This window comes from Rhinichthys klamathensis, unplaced genomic scaffold, assembly GCF_029890125.1.
Source record: "Rhinichthys klamathensis goyatoka isolate OS25496 unplaced genomic scaffold, OSU_Roscu_1.1 h1tg000055l_1, whole genome shotgun sequence".
Lineage (NCBI taxonomy): Eukaryota > Metazoa > Chordata > Actinopteri > Cypriniformes > Leuciscidae > Rhinichthys > Rhinichthys klamathensis.
The window spans coordinates 4,189,981-4,210,239 of NW_026606600.1; the positions used below are offsets into that span (position 1 = coordinate 4,189,981).

General features: G+C 36.0%; 1 protein-coding gene across 1 annotated transcript; it reads right to left on the bottom strand.

Annotated features, from left to right (window-relative positions):
* Positions 1 to 479: 479 nt before the first annotated feature.
* On the bottom strand, positions 480 to 15,327 carry nae1 (nedd8 activating enzyme E1 subunit 1). Its single transcript, XM_056248457.1, has 20 exons — positions 15,202 to 15,327; positions 14,738 to 14,841; positions 14,584 to 14,644; positions 14,393 to 14,423; positions 14,233 to 14,304; positions 12,868 to 12,947; positions 12,568 to 12,677; positions 12,268 to 12,377; positions 12,095 to 12,157; positions 11,932 to 11,995; positions 11,741 to 11,832; positions 11,593 to 11,652; positions 9,888 to 10,021; positions 9,592 to 9,667; positions 9,453 to 9,492; positions 8,222 to 8,308; positions 7,950 to 8,042; positions 2,982 to 3,096; positions 2,759 to 2,808; positions 480 to 741 (listed from the first exon to the last, which is right to left on the bottom strand). The coding sequence occupies exons 1-20, from the start codon at positions 15,249 to 15,251 to the stop codon at positions 632 to 634; spliced, it is 1,602 nt and encodes a 533-aa protein (XP_056104432.1). The 5' UTR covers positions 15,252 to 15,327; the 3' UTR covers positions 480 to 631.
* Between the last annotated feature and the right edge of the window lie 4,932 nt (positions 15,328 to 20,259).

Sequence of the window (20,259 nt, forward strand, 5' to 3'; positions counted from 1 at the left end):
AGATTCTTGGAGGCTTGGGAATGAGTAAAAATATACATTTACATGCCACTGATTGTGTCCTTTCCTGCGTCTAGACTCCTAGTGAGGAAAACCTAGCTATTCTCTGCAAACCACAGACAGCTGTCTGCTTTTAGACCGGCCATAGAAACACAGCACTCCACCCTACAACAGGAAATAACTCTGTAATCTACTCAAACAAACAGCAGCAGTGCACCACACTAGAGCTTAACACTGCTGGGACATATTTAGAAAAAATTATATGACATATATAAACAGTAGTTCTAAAATTACCATGAGAAAATGTCGCATTTATATCTAACAATGAAGGCTGAGTGCACAGGGAGAGACAGAAAGAGTGACATTGTAATTATAAAACGGTCTAACAGCTGGTTAGGACATTTATGAAACAAATGTATGTACATGTATGACAGTGAAGAGAGACATTCAGGCTGTCGTGAAAAGAGCACACATGCAAAAGCTTTGGAGATACACGGTTTATTCAGTGTGCAGCATCAGTTCTGGTCGTGTCATAAAGCGACACCATCGATCAAAGCAAGTATAAACAAACTTGAGTGCCAATTTGATGCCAACACTTTGATATAGGAATGAACAAACAGATGGGATGATTGATCTACAGCTGAAAAGTAGCAGAGGTCTGTGACATGGCGTTATAAAGGAACGTGTTGTTGAAAGGTACAAACTGGTGCGTGATGATTTTGATGGCTTCTTGAGCCGCTGATCCTGCAACAAAAGACAGACAAAGGGCATTACCACATTGTTCATATCTGGATGGTTTCTAGATATGCAATAAGACTGGATTGAGATGGCAGTGGGAACGTCACTTACATAATACATTTAAGGTTGGTTTAACCAAACGTTTTCAGTAATTGACCTAATTTTATGTTCACTATTTAAAGCTCCAGTCCGTAGCTTTTCCTCTTTGTCGCCATCTGTCTGTTCGAAATCTGTAACTGCAGTGATTCGCGGAATTATTATCTTTACGTGGGTTGTAAATCGGCATGAAACAGCGCGGATGAACACAGTGCTTTGAGGCAAGTGCTGCTGTCAGTCACCGCGCTGTGTGGATACTGTCATACAGAATCACAGATTCACCTTTTGAAAGTTTGACCAACATAAGAATTTTCATAAGAAAATGTCTTCTGAACAAGTAAGTAACATCCATTTTTGTTCTGACCAACTAAGGGGGAAAAAGCATTCGACATGATAAGCTTCGTTAGATTTAATCAACGCGATTTACAGCAACCGTGCAAATTATAGCCTACTTTGTTCTCAAATTCATGTTAACAACATCACATCAGCATAGCGTGACTAATGTTAAATTTAATGTGTTTTATGGTTACCTGTGTAGTTCAGAATTCATATTCTCCATAATAGCAAAACGAGAAAGGCACAACAAAGGAAACTCCATAACTGTGTGAATTAAGAAAACGTACTGTTACACGATTGAACTATTGAAATGTCTTACTTGTTCAGCAGAAAAAAGCCGTCTCTTCTTCCGTTTTGAACCCCTTCAAAACACGGAGTTCACGCACTTTTCAAAAGCCCCGCCGATGTTTAATCCTTGTGTTCGCATGAGACGGTTTCTTTCTCTTTCTCTAGCCACCTTAAATCCGAAGTACGAAGTCTTTTGGGTTTTATAACTGCTGAATCTCCAGTTGACACTGATGATTGTTGTTTGGATCTTTCTGGATGCCATAAGTTTAATCATGTAAAGTGCTGCGAGAAAAGCCTATACATCTAAACATCTCGTCACGCGCAGTATAGCCGGCTATAGCCGAAACTCCTTCTTTATGTGTACGGGTGTGACGTCATGACGCAAAGACATGCTCGAATTTCCCGCGGAAACCCACCAGTACCACTGGAATTAAAATCATTATTACAAGCTAACCGTTTTGAATCTAGCTATGGCAAGCAGATAGTTTTGACCACTGGCAGAATACGTTTTTTTTTATATAATTATTTTGGATTATTTTTAACTTAAAAAAGTTACGGACTGGAGCTTTAAGAAAGATTCTGACAGTAAAGGTTGCTAAATAGGAATTAGAAGTAAAAATAACTAAATAAAATTAAGAGCTTCCATGCAAATGGACAAACACAGAGCTTGCTTTCCCCAAATCCATGAGCCAGGATTTGGGGAAAGCAACTAGAGATTCAAATGAATAATTCATAGGTTATTGTTCATTAAATCAGTTGACCAGACCACACGACTACAGTGTCTTTTGTCTTTTTCTCACTGTGACAGCAGAAAAGAAAAAGCAGATATGACTTGGCAAGAATTTCATGAATCACATCAATGTCAGATGGAAATTAATCTAGTCTAACAGAAAAGGTACAACCCACTCTGTGAGTGACAGATAATGATTATTATGTAGCGCATCACTCAGTACCGCATACTACTTAAGCAGTTGAATACGTATAACGAAAACACATTAGCATTTACATCTTTATTGAATGTGGTCCAAATTTGTCCCTGACCACCTACAAATGTGGTTCCGCTGATCCGATCACGAAATGAACTCAAAAAAGATAAATGCATCTTGGTACATTTACACCTGGCTTTTGCTAAGTTCTTTAAGTGCTATCCGACAGTAATAATGAATGTAATAATGCCATCAGCAAAGGAGAATATGATCTGCCTTTATACAATAAAATCCATATAGTAGAGGATGTCACAGTATGCATTATATGTGTATGATGGAGTGTTTTACAGGCTTCTGAATAAATACATAACACTCACCACCCAGAAAAGCTGCAACAGTGTGTGGCTCAGCAGCTCCATAACGGCAGCTGAAAGATATGAAAATAACATTTACACTGTTACAATTTGATTATAAACAGAGTGACCAGGAGAACCTGTGCTTTTTATTATCAACATTAGAAAACAAAATCTAATATAAATATTTAGTTTGTACTGCTTCAATCCAAAGAGTTCTGAGTTCTAACTCTGAGCTGAAACTTACAACTCATGGACGTAGTCATCTTTCACATTGACGTTCAGACCGTACTCCTGTAGAAGACTGTTTACACACAGCTTGAGTTTGTTAATGTCTTCCTCCACCTGGTAATTGTAGACACCTGAGAAAAACATTATACTCTATTATATCAGAGTGACAGAGTTCATATATACAGTTAGGTCCATATATATTTGGACACAGGCCCAATTTCGACACTTTTGGCTCTGTATGCCAACAGAATAAAATTAAAATGAAACAAGCAGGATGAATTTGAAGTGCAGACTTTCAGCTTTAATTCAAGAGGTTGAACAAAAATATCAAGTAAACATTTTAGAAACTGCAACCATTTTTATACACAGTCCCCCCATTTTCAGGGGCTCAAATGTAATTGGACAAATTAATATAATCATTAATAAAATGTTTATTTTTAATATTTTGTTGAGAATCCTTTGCAGGCAATGACTGCCTTAACCCGTTTAATCCCACCGGTCACAATTGTGACCGCAGCTTTTTTCTTATTTCTGGAAGCTCTAAAAATGTTTTTATTGACTTTGGGCAAGAAATTCAACTTTTAAATGACAAAATAGATTGTCTTGATTAAAATCAATTAATGTCATGTGACTAGTGTGAAAGGTCACATGACCAGATCAGTTCACTTCCTGCTTGCACATCTAGAAGAAGATGTCTTCCTCAGACTACTACAAAAAGTAGTATATAAAACATCTTAATTTACATATAGAACTATCATATTTTGTACATATATTCTTTAAAGGGTCTACTACTGATATATTTTGAGAATTATACTCCAGCATATATATTTTGCTCGTAAGACTTGTAAATTTGTTTACGGTCACAATTGTGACCGGTAGTATAACACAGTGCTTCAATTGAAAACAGAGGTATTGGCTGGTATTGGCAGGTTTTGGCAATCCTACACTGAACATGCCACACCTGTGAGGGGGATGGATGATCTTGGCAAAAGAGAATTGCTCACTAAAACAGATTTAGACAGATTTGTGAAGAATATTTGAGAGAAATGGGCCTTTTGTGTACATAGAAAAGGTCTTAGATCTTTGAGTTCAGCTCATGAAAAATGGGGGCAAAAACAAAAGTATTGCGTTTATAATTTTGTTCAGTGTAGTGATGAGTGTCCCAGAAACGGTCAATGTGTTGGACCTTCTTGACGTATGTGACCCCCTTCCCCCCCACCCCCACCCCAAATTGAAAGTGACTGTGATAGTGATGGCTCAGATAGGGAGTACCAGGGTGAAACAGCCCATTTGCCAAGTAGAATATTGAATGGCGATGCAGAGGTGAATTATGGAGGATTGGGCAGATGTTCATGAGAACCAATTGGTGTGCCCCACACATGACCACAAACAACCCTTTCTACAACGTACGGCCCATCTTCAGTGCACTGAATGAGTGAACACAACACACATCTCCCTGAAACTGGCCTAGGACAGGGCCCAAGTGTAGTCATGGTCTAGCCCATACGGGTCTAGCCGAACAAGCAGAAGTTCCTCCAGGGTGTAACTTTGTACATGACAACCTTTTCACCTCACTAAGCCTTCTTCACGATATGCCAAAACGAGATATTGGATGTCTTGGAATGAATTGTGTCAATAGGTCTAATTAAAGAATTTGAATGAATTCTGACTATGTTGTTTCCCACCGGTCACTATTGTGACCGAGTATAAAACCTAATATTTCACGAACTTAACCAACATAAAATCAAAAAAGGCATAATGTTTGAGTGTTAGGGAGGCCTAAGGAGTAAAATGCATGTACTCAAGTTGCAAGAAAAAATTTGGGATTAAACGGGTTAAGTCTGGAACTCATGGACATCACCAAAGACTGGGTTTCCTGCTTTGTGATGCTTTGCCAGGCCTTAACTGCAGCTGTCTTCAGTTGTTGTTTGTTCGTAGGTCTTTCTGCCTTTAATTTTGCCTTCAGCAAGGGAAATGCATGTTCGATCGGGTTGAGATCAGGTGATTGACTCGGCCATTGCAAAATTTTCCACTTCTTTTCCTTAAAAAAACTCCTGGGCTGCTTTTGCGGTGTGTTTTGGATCATTGTCCATCTGTACCGTGAAGCGCCTTCCAATCAACTTTGCTGCATTTGGCTGAATCTGGGCAGACAGTATATTCCTATACACTTCAGAATTCATCCGGCCGCTTCGGTCTTCTGTCACATCATCAATAAACACCAGTGATCCAGTTCCACTGGAAGCCATGCATGCCCATGCCATCACACTGCCTCCACCATGTTTTACAGATGACGTTGTATGCTTTGGATCATGAGCTGTTCCAAGCCTTCTCCATACTTTTTTCTTACCGTCATTTTGGTACAGGTTGATTTTAGTTTCATCCGTCCAAAGAATGCTTTTCCAGAACTGGTCAGGCTTTTTTAGATGTTTTTTGGCATAGTCTAATCTGACCTTTCTATTCTTTATGCTTATGAATGGTTTGCACCTTGTGGTGAACCCTCTGTATTTGCTCTCGTGAAGTCTTCGCTTGATTGTAGACTTTGACAATGACACGCCTACCTCTTGGAGAGTGTCCTTCACTTGGCTGGATGCTGTGAATGGGTTTTTCTTTATCATGGAGAGGATCCTGCGATCATCTACCACTGTTGTCTTCCGTGGACGTCCAGGCCTTTTTATGTTGCTGAGCTCACCAGTGCACTTTTTTTTTTCTCAGAATGTACCAAACTGTTGATTTGGCCACTCCTAATATTCCAGCTATCTCTCGGATGGATTTTTTTTTTTTTTGAAGCCTAATGATGGCCTGTTTGACTTGCATGGAGAGCTCCTTTGAACGCATGATGTAGGTTCACAGCAAAAGATTCCAAATGCAAATACCACTCTTAGAATCAACTTCAGACCTGTTACCTGCTTAATTGATAAAGAAATAACAAAGGAATAGCCCACACCTGTCCAAGAAACCACTTTTGATTCAATTGTCCAATTACTTTTGGTCCCTTGAAAAAGGGGGGTGGCTACTCTCAAGAGCTGTAATTCCTAAACCCTTCCTCCAATTTGGATTTAAATACTCTCAAATTAAACCTGAGAGTGTGCACTTTCAGCCCATATCCATTATATAACTATTAGCTTGAATATGTTTTGGTACATATCTGAAAAAAAAAAATTGTGCCTGTGTCCAAATATATATGGACCTAACTGTATATAGGGCTGGGTATCGTAACAAAATTTAGATACCGATACCTTGACTTCGATACCGGTTCCTGAACGATACTTTTTTCGATACCAATTTTAGGAAATCCGTTTTAACAATATTACATTACCTAATTTTTTTTTTTTTTTTCAGTTTGTTGACTTTTTACACTCATATTTTGAGTCTGTAAAAAAGCACCAATGCTAAAGTTTTCTATGTTTCCTAATCATTTAACAATATGTATTCTTTACCTCAATGAGCTCATTGTTTCTGCCTTAACTTAATGCATTGTTTAACAATGAAACTGAATGAAAATTAATTGAAATGCATTACACACAGTCACCTCTGATAACAGATCACTCTAAATTGTAATTTAGACGCATACATTTTCTGTAAAGCTGCTTTGAAACATTGTAAAAAATAGCTATACAAATAAATGTGAATTGAATTAAATATAGGCTACTGAGGTGCGGGATATATGCCTCACGCTCAGCACACATAAAGCTTGCCGCAAAGCACTGGGGAAAGTAGCCTAATGATTATGGATGTGTCGGGAAAAAATAGCAAGGAGATATTTAAATTTTTTATTAATAAATAAGTGTTTACTGAGTGTGTTGGCTGCAAAGAATATGGCGATGTTGACTCGTCATTCCTGCAGTATGAACACGCACGTGCGCCTATATGGATTACATAATCAAACTATTTCTAATTGTTTCGTTTAAAAGTAGACATATTTTAACCGTCTATAGGCCTATTTCTCATGTCTGTGAGTCAAGTATCCTATAATGTTACGCTGAGTTTCGGTTCATTTGTGACGTGCTCCAGTTCTTGCAGTCGAAGACGGATAAACTTTCTACTCTCAAGTGTATTCTGTGCGCTTTTAAGTGCCTTCAGATTTATCGTGTTGCCGCCGGTCTTGGCAGCAATTATCTTGTCGAAAATATTGCATCGCGTGCTTCTGGCATCGAGTATGGTATATAAGTAGGTAAACTTCTGATCTTTTGATCTATCTATCTGGGTTGTGACGGATGGGACGCTCACACACACACACACACACACACACACTACAGCCTCACGTGCGACGAGCCACGTCTCTCTGGGCAACCGCGTAAACTAAGGTTAGTGTTTTTCCGCCACAGCCAATCATGCTGCATGCTTTTTGTTTCACTGACGTTGACTAGATTAACCCCTTAGGTATCGAAATTTGGTACCGAAAAACAAGACATGTTTCGATACTTGGTAGTATCGAGGCAATTCGGTCGGTACCTAAAAAGTATCGAACTCGATACCCAGCCCTATATATATATATATATGAGATATAAATGTACACATGCACACACACACTGTAATTCAAAAGTATGGGGTCGATTTTAATGTTTGTGAAAGAAGTCCCATATGCTCACCAAGGCTGGATTTATTTGATCAAAAAATAAATTTTTTTGTAAGGTTTTCTATTTTAATATATTTTTTTATGTAATTTATTCCTGTGATGACAAAGCTGGATTTTCATAATTATTACTCCAGTTTTCAGTGCTTACAATACTATATTATCATCAATGTTCAAATCAGTTTAATATTTTTGTGGAAACTGTAATATTTTTTTTTTCAGGATTGTTTCATAAATAGAAAATTCAAAAGAACAACATTTATTTGAACTAGAAATCTTTTTAACATTATAAATGTTTTTACTTTTACTTTTGAGGGATTCAAAATCTTGAGGGATATTTTAAACACTATGCTGTGGTTAAGATGTTCTTAATGACCAATAGTTTTTGCCCGTTTTGATAACTCCTCTGACCTGGGTAACGTGAGTGTTGCTGATAGAAGCGATCGACTGAGCGGAGCATGAGGTACAGAACCATCTCACTGTCCAGGCTGTCCATACAGGATGCTATGGAGACAGAAACGACTGCTTAAATACACACAGCAACACTCAAGCATGCATGTACACAACAATGAACCATCATATTCCATGTTAGTAAATCCATCTAAACAATCCTGTACAGTGACCATAACATTTACAAACAGAGATAAACCATAGTCAGGAAGAGAACCGTAGAGAAAACGTACTGATTTCATCTTTATTGAAAGTGTCTGCACTGTACTCTTCTGCCAGAGATCTGCAGCGCACCACTCGGAGGAAAGCTGCGTTCTTACCTGTGGGACACAACACACCACACAACATAGGCATTACCCAAGGAAGTTAATAATATGTGAAGAAAGCTACCTGTTAGCATTCCCAAAAATGGGAAAAAGTAATTGCTGGAACCATGAACATCATGCATGCAAAAATACTAATGGAATAGGAAACATGATGCAGTAGATCATGGGATTTTTCAGTGTTAGTAAAAGTAAACTTTATTTCTGAAGCACATTTAAAGGGATAGTTCACCCAAAAGTGAACATTCTGTTATTACAGTAATTCATGACACTAATGTCGTTCCAAACCAGTAAGCCTTTCATTTGTCTTCTAAACACAAATGAAGATATTTTGAATGAAATCTGAGAGCTTTCTGTCCCTCCGTTGACAGCTACGCAATTACCACTTTGACGCTTCATAAAGAGATCGCAAAACGAATTCATATGAATTGAGCGGTTAAGTCCAAAATTTTCTGAAGAGACACGATCACCTCATTTGAACAGATTGAATTTAGGCTAGTGTTGTCAAAAGTACCGACTTGGTTACAACATGTTTTTGAAGAGCCGATCATTGTAGCCAATCACAGACATATCCGATGAGCGCATGAACACAATGACCAATCGGTGTTTAAGATTCCGCTCAACAGTGCTCAAAGTGTCACATTTTTTTAAATTGAGTTCCAACTTGGTAAAGAAGTCTGTACTTTTGACAACACTAATTTAGAATTTTATTCACATATAAACATTGATCAGCGAACATAAACAAACTTAACGGAACATGCTTGATGTGCGAGAACAAACCTCATTGGTGGAAGCTCAAATATGATGCATAACACGAGAATGAACCTCATTGGTTCTCGCACGTCAAGAGAACATGCTTGAGGTTCTGTTGATCCTAACTGATGTGTGAGTTCATGAATGTTTATATGTGAATAAAAGCCTAAATTAAATCTGTTTAGCGTAAAAAGCAGCTGTGTCTCTTCAGAAAACGTGGACTATACTGTTCAATTTAAGGCATACTTCTGTTTTATCACTGTTGAGCTGGAAAAAGTCATTTGCCATCCAGCCTTAAATGTTGGAATACTAGTTTCATGACAAAGCCCCAAAAGTGAAAATGTTCTCATCTGAGAGCAAATTATGGAAGTGTGCATTCTGTACTTACAGAAGAGTTTGATTTCCTGTTCAGAGATGCTCTCTGGAGTCTTTGGAATAAACAGATAGTTCAGATCATTAATATTAATGTGTAAATAAAAGAGATAAATTGCAGTTTTTACACAAGAGTATGTTGATTATGTGAATACCTTGCCAACTGATTGTAGAAGCGTTTCAACATGTTTGGAGACAACAGCTGTGTCCTTCATGGCTTTGTCTCTGTAGCTGAAATTGAAAGCGTCAAACAAATGCCATTTTACCAAAAACAAAGTCAGTAGGAAATTTGATCTGAAGCCAAGAGATAATTGTCACACCATTTTCCTCTGATATAGCAATCACCTGACCAGTATCAACTGTTTGTCAATTTCCAATACCAGGCAAATTTCACAAACGCATCACTGATGAAGTTTCCTGACTCACTGTGATTTGAAAGCTGAATACCTACACGTTTTGTAACTTGATGAATTTGTCTGAATCAGCGATCATGTCTGGGATGGTTCCTCGCACAGGGAGGTTTCCGTTCCCCTCGTTCTGAACAAAGTCCTGCACTCCATGTGCCATCACCCAGAAGGATGCACTCTATCATAAGACAAATTAAAGTTGCTGGTGATGCATAAACTGATATTATAAAAAAAACAATATCACACATAAAACAGATGGATGTTATCTTACAAGGGGAGTCAATTCAATTTAAAAGATGATCATTTGTTTAGTTTAGATTAGAGGTGGGCATAGATTAATTGTTTTAATCTAGATTAATATTGAAATTAATCTAGATTAATCTAGATTAAAATGGCTCATTTGAATTCTCCCGAAGGCATTCAGAATATGTGTGCTACCCAAATAATGACTAAAAGTAAGTCTTTGAGAATAGTTTGCCTCGCGTAGGGATGTGCATTTCTGCCAAAAATGCCATTCGACAATCGAGGAGCAAAAGTCGAATATCGTAAAAAAACAAACAAAAAAAAACGCAATGACAGAAAGGGAGGCCAATTTCATCTTTAGCGATTTGTCATCAAACAAACTGTTTATTAATTGAACAAGTAACATGTTTTCGTCCTTTTTTTAACATAGTAGGCTAATTGGAAGAAGAAGAAAAACAATACGCACGACAGTCCGTTTTTGCATCGCCAATGCTCGTTAGATCAAAAAATAATGTCATCATATGTCATAAGAATTTTATGTGAACCTGCCTTGTTACTGCAATAGCCTCATTTTTAAACAAATTAGTTTCAATCAATGTAAACTATTCGTGTGATTATTCCACTGCGCAATACACGCGCAATACACACACAATGTATTACCTGAATGAAATGAAATCGAATGTATCGTCCTGTGGAATCATTCATTCACAGACAGCTTACGAAGATGTTCAACTAATAAAGATCTTCATCGCTGGCAAAAATATGATGCATTTGCAGATTTGCATTCACTAGACTAGACACTTCATCCAACGCTCTTGATGCTCTTAAATCTTCCTGTTTCGACTCAGAGTGTGAATTGAAAGCGCTTCAGACGATTCAGTGCGCGAGGAACTGAACAGATCAACTGATTCGCGAACCGATTTAGACAGATCATCTGACAACTTGTTTGATGAAGTCTTTGAACAGAATCGACTCAAAAGAGTGATTCATTTGTAAATGAGCATCGCTCATGCCCATACAAAGGACACAGCGCGCTTGGAATAAACTCATTTAACAACGTATTGCATTAAAATAAAGTAACGAGAGGAACGTCGCCCAACGTAACAAAGTAAAAGTACACCTTGTGTCCCTGACAGGAAAATACCCTACTGCGCGATCTGTGACAGTAGGCGCGGCGTCATACTACACATTAGAATTGCGCGAAAATATAACGATATTCGAAAAAGCTATTTATGATCCCAACCCAACTTTGATTAACGGCGATATTTTTTTTATCGCCCGATAAGAGTCTCACGTTAACGCAGCACGTTAACGCCGATAACGGCCCAGCACTAGTTTAGATATATTTATGCATTCAGTATTCATTAAATTGACCACAGTGAATAAGTGGAAGGTAACATCTGCTTCATTTGAAATTTCCAATTACCACTAGGAGCCAAATGCAGCAACCGTATGCGAATGTTGGAAAAAGGCAGTTTAGGAGTAGTTTTGCATATCCCTACTAACCTGTGAGGTAATGTTTTCACACTGTTCAGCATTAAAAATGTCCTCCGTAGCACTGGAGACCTACATCACAGTTGGACAAAGCTCAATTCAAATAAAATGTAAGGAACACAAACTCTAACTACAGCTCTTCAAATGTGAGGAGCTCCACCTTGGTGGGGTTCAGAGCCGTGTTCACATTCTTGATCGCCTCCTCAAAGTTCTCTTCATCTTCAGGTGTCCCGTTCTCATTCTTTAGAATTCCTGAGAAAAGGAAAGGAAAACCCTCAACAAACGAGACCCGAGCTGAAAGGAAAATGAAATGGCAACACGGCAAATCTCTGATATGACACATTATATTACCTTCTCTAATGAGTTGTCTAAAAGCTTCCTTCTCCTTATAATTCTTCGGTAATTGAGAGTTGTGCTGGATCCAAAAAATAAAATAAAATAAATATAAATCGAAATGTCTGACATTAAGGAGGTCTCATGGTCAGAAAGCTTTTAAGAGTATGTCAAAAATTACCTCACTATACCACTTTTCCAAGTATTTGGCAACCACAATGATCCATGGTGTATGACTGTGATCCTAAAACAAAATAAAGATTAAACTGCTATCAATTTTAAGTACATGCAAACCTTAAAAAGTCAGTCACATAAAACAAAAAGACAACGTTCTGTCATCATCTTTAATCTGACCTTCTTCTCCATGTTGTCCAGGTCATAGGACTCTACGTGGTGTTTGAGCTCTGAGAACGGCTGGTCAAGTCTCAGGTCCTCTAAGGCATTATCTGGATGAGACTCCACCACTACAGTGAGAGAAAGTCTTTAAGACTGGTTTAGGTCCATTCCCATCAAACATTATTCATAGTCTTTCATAAAATAAAGAATTGTTCATAAACTTCCTACTCCATCTAGCAAGTTGTCGGACCACAAGTCAAGCATCCTATTGCATTGCCAATAAAAACACAGTTTGCTTCAAGAAACTATGATTATTACCTGTGTGCTCCTTCACAATCAGCCTCATGTAACCAATGAGTCCATATGTTCGACATACAAGGAACGGCACACCAGCCTCCCATAACACAGTGGCCAGCCTCAAGCATGTGCTGGCAATAAATAAATAAAAAATAACATGTTAATATAAGCTGATTTGGAAAAAAAAAACAGCATCTACAACCCATCAAATTTTAGCATATGTATTTTTTTTTTTTTTTTTACATACCTGTTTGGTAATATGCGTTTAAGATTTTTAAATAATAAAGGCACAATATATTCAGATTTGTGTTTTTGTAATACCTTTCTGGAAGCTGGACGCCAATTACCAGACTAAATCTGTGAAAAAACTCAGGGTCGTTGTCCAAAAGCTTATCGGGACACTGAAGATAATAAACAAAATATATACTTAGATGAAAACTCGATAAGACACACTACCTCTCACTTGACTGAATTTATGTCACTCACTATCTTAAATCCCTTTTAATATAAAGGCTTATGATTAAATGCTCGCTATTAGTTTCATAAAAAAATGGCACCAACTTACATTACTGTTCAAACCATTTAGGGTCAAAATTATTATTATTATAATTTTTTTATGTTTTGAAAGGAGTCCCTTATGCTCACCAAGTATTTTTTTGGACCAAAAATACAGTAAAACAATCATACTGTAAAATAACTGTTTTCTATTTTTAATTTTATATATTTTAAAATATATGTTATTCCTGTGATCCATTCTTCAGTACACACGATCAATCAGAAATCATTATAATATGCTGATTTGGTTCTCAAGAAACATTTATTATTAATAACAAAACTGAAAACAGTTGTGCTGCTTAATATTTTTGTAAAAAGAAAAAATGCAGGTTTCTTTGATTGGTAGAAAGTTCAGAAGAACAGCTTTTATTAAACATTTTGTAACATTATAAATGTTTTTTTTACTGTCACTTTTTATCATTTTAAGGCATCCTTGCTAAATGAAAGTATTAATTTCAGAATAAAAGTATAATTGATCGATTGACTCCAAACTTTTGAAAGGCAGTTAATGATTTTTTTAAACTAACATTTTAATTTTAAGCTATAATATTGGCAAAGGGTGGAAACTTTGACCAATAAGATTGTTTTGATTTGATTCAGTCACTACATAATTCCTATACTTTCAATTTCATAGTTTTGAGCAAGTGTGTCCAAACTTTTTACTTTTCACTAGGCCTTTAAATAACACATCATAAAGCTGACTGACTGACTGATTGTTTATAGTTTAATGCCATGCCAGCTACCATGGCTAAATTCTTGATGAGAAAAAAATTGAAAATTGAAAAAGTAATACAAATAATATAAACTTTGTTTTTTTAAAGTGTATCTTTGTTAATAAAAAAAAATCTAAATTTAACTTTGCTGTCGGTTGCTTAAACTACTAAGACTACAGTCCTACAAGTTAGTCATCATTTTTGTTTCTTTAAGCCTGTTCATAAATGTCAATAAGACTGTCAGTTACATAAAAACATATATTGGTCTAATTTGATACCGAAAAGTAAGACTGATTACCCCTAACTAACTGCTAGTTGGTCACACTAGTCTTAACATATTGGCTATGTTTATGCAACTGTCCTCTGGTCTTAATACTGATAGTAAAACCACAATACATTTTATGACATTAACACTGACCTCTTCCACAAAGTTTCCAGACACATCACTGTTGAGCTCCTGGAGCAGTTCAGTAGCAGCCTGAGCCCTGTTCTGCAAAATATGCACAACATCATTCAGAATATGTCACACTTGGTTTGTAAAGTATTTTTAATTGAAACACCCACACAGGTCTGCTTACCTTCCCAATACTGCTGTTACTGAGAAAAAAGCTGCAGAAAAAGATCACAGCATGACCATGTCTTCTTCAGAAGCATTTTCTACACTGTGCAATCTGGTATATTTATCCATACATCACACTGCATTTCATAAACTTAAAATCTACTTGAGATTATTATGAAACCAAGAGAATGATGAGGCCAATAAATTTACTTGTTTCCAACATCTTCCCCTGAGACTTTGTGTCCATCGACTATGGTAAATGCTCCAATTCCTAAGAAGGAGAACAGAAAATATCCTGTTAACACAAAACATACAGATTCCCAGTGTCATGATTTGAGGTGTACAGTGAGTGAGAGACTGATACCTGGCAGGACAAGGTTCTTGAGGATTTCAGTGCCAGATGCAGTGGCGTTGATGAGACACACATGGGCATTTTCAAGTGCTTCCTGCCCATGATCCCCCCACAACCTGATACAAACAATAACCAACACACTCAATAACCGGTGTATAAGAATAGCTATAATAACATCATCTGAGAAATACACAGACAGACAACAGTCAAGCTGATTAATACATCAAGTGGTTTCTGCTTAGCCATGTTATTACCAGGCTATGGAGTTTGACTGATTATGCTTTAGTGTATTGAATTAAAGCATGATGAATCTGATGAAGCTCTGACATGATTGAAGCTCTTGCCATGACCGATGGGCCTCTATGTATGTCAACGTTCATGCAATACGAAAGGCTACAACTAATGATGAAATGGAATCACTGTGCATGTATATTGCATTATTCTGTGGTTTAATAAACAGAATGATATATACATACCTGAGCTGTCGATCATACTTCTGCTCTTTGCTCGTTTTGAGGTCTGTCATGGTCCTCTGTCTCTGTCCGTGACGGCTTGATCCTACCGGCACGCCGCTGTTTCACTATTTTTAGATCGACAGTCGCAGATTCGATGCAGATATTCTTCTTCCATTTGACCAGGAGGTGGAGCCATTGCGCTGCTTGAAATGTGAACGATATCACAGCTCTTTTGATTGTCATCACATTTCTTTTCTTTTCTTTTCTTTTCTTCACAAGAATTAGATTTGTGCATAACTACGCATAAAGAGTGAATGACTGACGAATGACTGATGACAAAAAGTGGCTTTACATGAATTCACTAATGCTGACATTCCTTTCACAAAATAGCCTACATAACAACAAAAAGCACAATGACTCCTGCTCCTCTTGAATCTCTAGCTGTCATCCATCATCATTCAAATAACTTTTCGACTTTCCACCCCCTTTATCTAGGCAACCATGTCATGTGACCATATATTTTGGAACTACCCATCATTTCTGCCAGACTGTGAAGACACATGGGAGTAGTGCAGACCCGGTGTGGTGAATAATCCGGTCACTCGGTGTGAATAGTCCGGGCCAGACACAAATTCACGGACGGGCATACATTTTTTTCAGGGGGGCACAAATGAGATAAACCTAATTTCCTAATTGCTTAATATTAAAGGATATGATCGTTAATGAATTGAATGTATGATACAAATGATAGTGATCGATAGCCAAGATAATGTAAGTTACTGACGCTAACAATTTGTGCTGTTTAGGCTCGCGCAGCCACTCGATTAAACAAATAGGCCTAACTGCAGCTCACACAAACAAACTCAGTTAGCACAGCACACTGCAGTTAATTTTCTTTAAATGTGCAAGTTAGTTTTTATAACGTTATTTATAACATGAAGCAACACCACGACCAAGTGCAGAATATCATCACGATTGAAAATGTAACACTGATTTCGACAGTTCAATAAGTAATTCATATTAGCCTAAGTCACTTACATTTTACATGCAATATTGACTGTTTGTTCTATTTTAGCAGTGAAAATAATTCCAATCCAAACAAAGATCCCAGCAGAAACAGAACGCATCTCCGTCAACCGTGTTTTCATTACTAAATGATTCAGTGTTTTAAACGAATCGGTTGAGTCAAAGATTCAATGACCCATTCATGAACGACTACTTTTTTCTTGATGAATCAGCTGTTTGAACGAATCGTTTGAACAAATGACTCAATGACTCGCTTAACACCGCTTATCACTTACCGCCATCTACTGGCGGTTTAGTTTCATGTTTAAAAGTGTCATTCTTTTCAACTTTTCTTATTTGTATATTTTAAAAAAAGATTTAAAACAATCTCATAACATTATTGAATGTATATTATTTAGTGTAAATGATTTAATTTGATTGGTAACAGTCCTGTAGTGTCTTATTCTAATTTAATTTAATGATCAAATAAAGAATTTAAAATGAAAGAGGAATCATTAAGATATATAATCATATATTTAATAAAATTAGGGGAAATGTCCTTTATAAAAGTAAAAATATCACAAATATGCAGATTTAAATATATCAAAGCTGATTGAACTCTGATGTGAATAGGCCTACTGATTTATAATAAATTATATTCAACACAATTGTCACAATGTCAAGCCCTGACACGTTTTATTTATTTATGAATTCATTGTTCATTAGTCAATTATCTTTTATCTTTCTATTCTATTCTATTCTATTCTATCCATATTGGTGATTTAGCCATGTATAAAACCATGCAAATCATTTAGCTAAATATTAGCCTAGCTAGATTTGTGGGCTATAAGCTAGCTAGTTTTGTTAAAAATGGCAACTATGGGGCAAAGTGAGCCAAACGTTTTAACTTACCCCACCATAAGGCACTGTAGTTAAGTTAAATATCTGAAGAATAAACTGGTATTTCAATGTAATATTACGCAACTTGTTTAGTTTATCTTTTTTTTCTTTGTTTGTTTGTTTGTTTGATAGGAACAATGTACAAGTAGCCTACACCAAATCCTTCTCTGATAAGAACCAGAAAATGCTTTATCATATATATTTCCACCTGTAGTTCATTGTAGTCAAAGTATGCCAAGAACCTTTTGACTAAAATGTTTATTAGTTTCAGTGACATTTATTCATTCCTTCTAATTCAGTTTTTATTTAAATTAGTTTTTAAAAGAGGTCAATTATCTTTAAAATTGCATTGGGTTTGATTCAGATGCAGTTGAATGGTCAGTTTACACCCAGATGCAACTTACTTACTTACTGACTTGAATCGACGTACCCCTAACCTGGGGTAAATTGAGCCACATGAACACTTTTTTTATAAGAAGCCATATTTTTAGAACCCTTTGTCAGATGTATTCTGATCATTTAAAAGTATAGGAAACATCCTGAAATCACTTTGCATTGTACTTCTGCCAAATTTTCTCTTTGAGGACCACATAAAAAAAATAAAATAAAAAAAGGCCCACTCTCCCTATTCAATAAACCCTGCTCATATTATTATCATTACTTTGTCTCCTGCCTCTGCTCTTGGGTTTCTCTTTCTCCAAGTCAGCTAATACAGGTTTGGGTATGATTTGGGGTGCAGACATGACTTACCAGACAAAACCGATATCTTCTGACAGGATTCGGCGTCTGGGGTTGGATAACATTGCTGATGTGGACACTCGATCTAACAACCCTGAGAGAGACACACAAAGAGAGAGAAGAAAATAATTTCTCATCAAGTCCTCAAATGAACTACAACCTCACATCACCATGACAGACGACCGCCTCCTCAGTGGCCTTCAAGAGACAAAAAGCATCAGACTAGCACGATCCAGCAATATTTTTTTTTTATTATCTCAGAATCGTTATCATTCAGCAATGTTCAGTACTTTTTTCTCACTTTAGATAGGGATTGCATTAGCCTAACTAATACAATGTAGCCTATGTTCAATGCTAAGTAAGTTACTTTGGATAAAAGCATATGCCAAATGAATCATAGCGCAATACTGTCATATAACAAACATTATCACATTCACAACATCTCCAACTTCACTGACTGCTCTGTTACTGTATATCCTATAATATTTCTAGTTGCACTGTACTGTTATTGTACTCTACAACTGTATTATCTGTGCCATGGCAGCCAAGGTTTTAAGTAGCTATTTTGGTGTTATTTTTTTATTTATTTTTGTGTGGAAATTACAGTTCTAGAGTCCCCAGACAGCAGCTCTGACTAAAACACATTATTTCTAATGCATCAAATTCAGTCATTGTTTTGTAATAGCACTAGCATGCTGTTAGAGCAAAGTGTAAATGTCTCATCATAGTGCACATTTAGCTGGCGTGGACATTTTTATTGCTGTCACAGCTGTTTTCTCATAACTAACTATCTCACTAGAATCTGTTATTTGGTGGTGGAAAACAATAACTTGTTGCAGTATTGCAAGAACCTAAACACTAGGTGTACATTTTTTAAACACTGTACACAACTTCTTAAAAAAAAAAAAAAAAAAAAAAAAATTGTCAAACAGTGGCTTAAAAACTATTGTTTTGTGATTCATTAGAGAGAGAAAAAACTACACAGCAAACAGGAGATTGCTTAACAGGACAGAGTGAAATCTTTTATCTTTGCTTTCAACTTGCATGCAATCATCAGTCTCATGTTACCAGGTAACTGTTGCATCTAATACCTTTTTTTTTTTTACTTTAGTAGTCATCATCACACATATATAATAAATAATAACAACTAATATATTGTAATTTAAATATATTACAAATATAAATATTCTGGAATAGCCTGAATGTATGGACTCCCATATACATGGAATCACATAGAGGTGAAATTTTATTCAGGCAATGCCTAATCATGATTTATGTAAATAGCTTATATGCACCACAGAAATGGAATGCCTGTAAACATGTTTTTGTTTGAAAATATAGTTAGAATTAAAAATTTCAAATCTGGTAATATTATAATAGTCATTGTTGATAATAGTCAAGTGCTTCTGCAATACATGCACAAATTACTATATAATGTCAATTCGTCAAACATTTTGTTTTAAAGGATTAGTTCGCTTTCAAATGAAAATAAGCCCATGATTTACTCACCCTCAAGCCATCCTAGGTGTATATGACGTCCAAGTGGGCACAATTTAACATCAATATGACATCAAACATTGATGTCAAAATTACGACACGAAATAGGTCAAAAATCAAAGTCATATTGACGTCAAAGTGACGATGCATTTAAATTTTGCATTGCAAATTTTTAGAATATGCAAAATAAAATCAATCAATAAATAAAAAAAACTCACTCAAATGCACACACTAATATATCATATAGTCTCATTACATGCAAAGTGAGATATTTCAAGCCTTTATTTGTCATCATTTTTATGATTATGGCTTACAGCTTATGAAAACCCCAAATTCAAATTTAGAATATTGTGAAAAAGTTTTCCAGAAAAAATGATTGATAAACATGGCCTATTTAAAATGGAATTAAATAAGTACTTTTGGGTGTCTTGTTCATTATATTTATTTTCATATAAAAGCAACAAAACTTAAATTACATCCAGTTTATTAGCAACACCGTGCACGGGCGTGAATAAAATAATAATACAATTTTTATGATTATGGATTACAGATATGAAAACCTTTTCACAATATTCTAAATTTGAATTTGGGGTTTTCATAAGCTGTAAGCCATAATCATAAAAATTATAACAAATAAAGGCTTGGAATATCTCACTTTGGATGTAATGAGTCTATATTATATATTAGTTTCACCTTTTAAGTTGGGATGAATCTAAATATTTTTGCTTATGGATATAAAATTTTGCCAACAGTATAAATAAATTAATTATGTATTTAAGACCTTTGTTAACATTGTTTTCATAATATACAATAATATCCTTTAAAGTAAAATAGTATTTAATTTTTTACTAAATTAAAGATAAATTTAGCCAATTCCTTCCAGAAATTTTGGATAATTTTGCATTAAAAAAACAAACGAGTCAACACCTCTTTCCCACT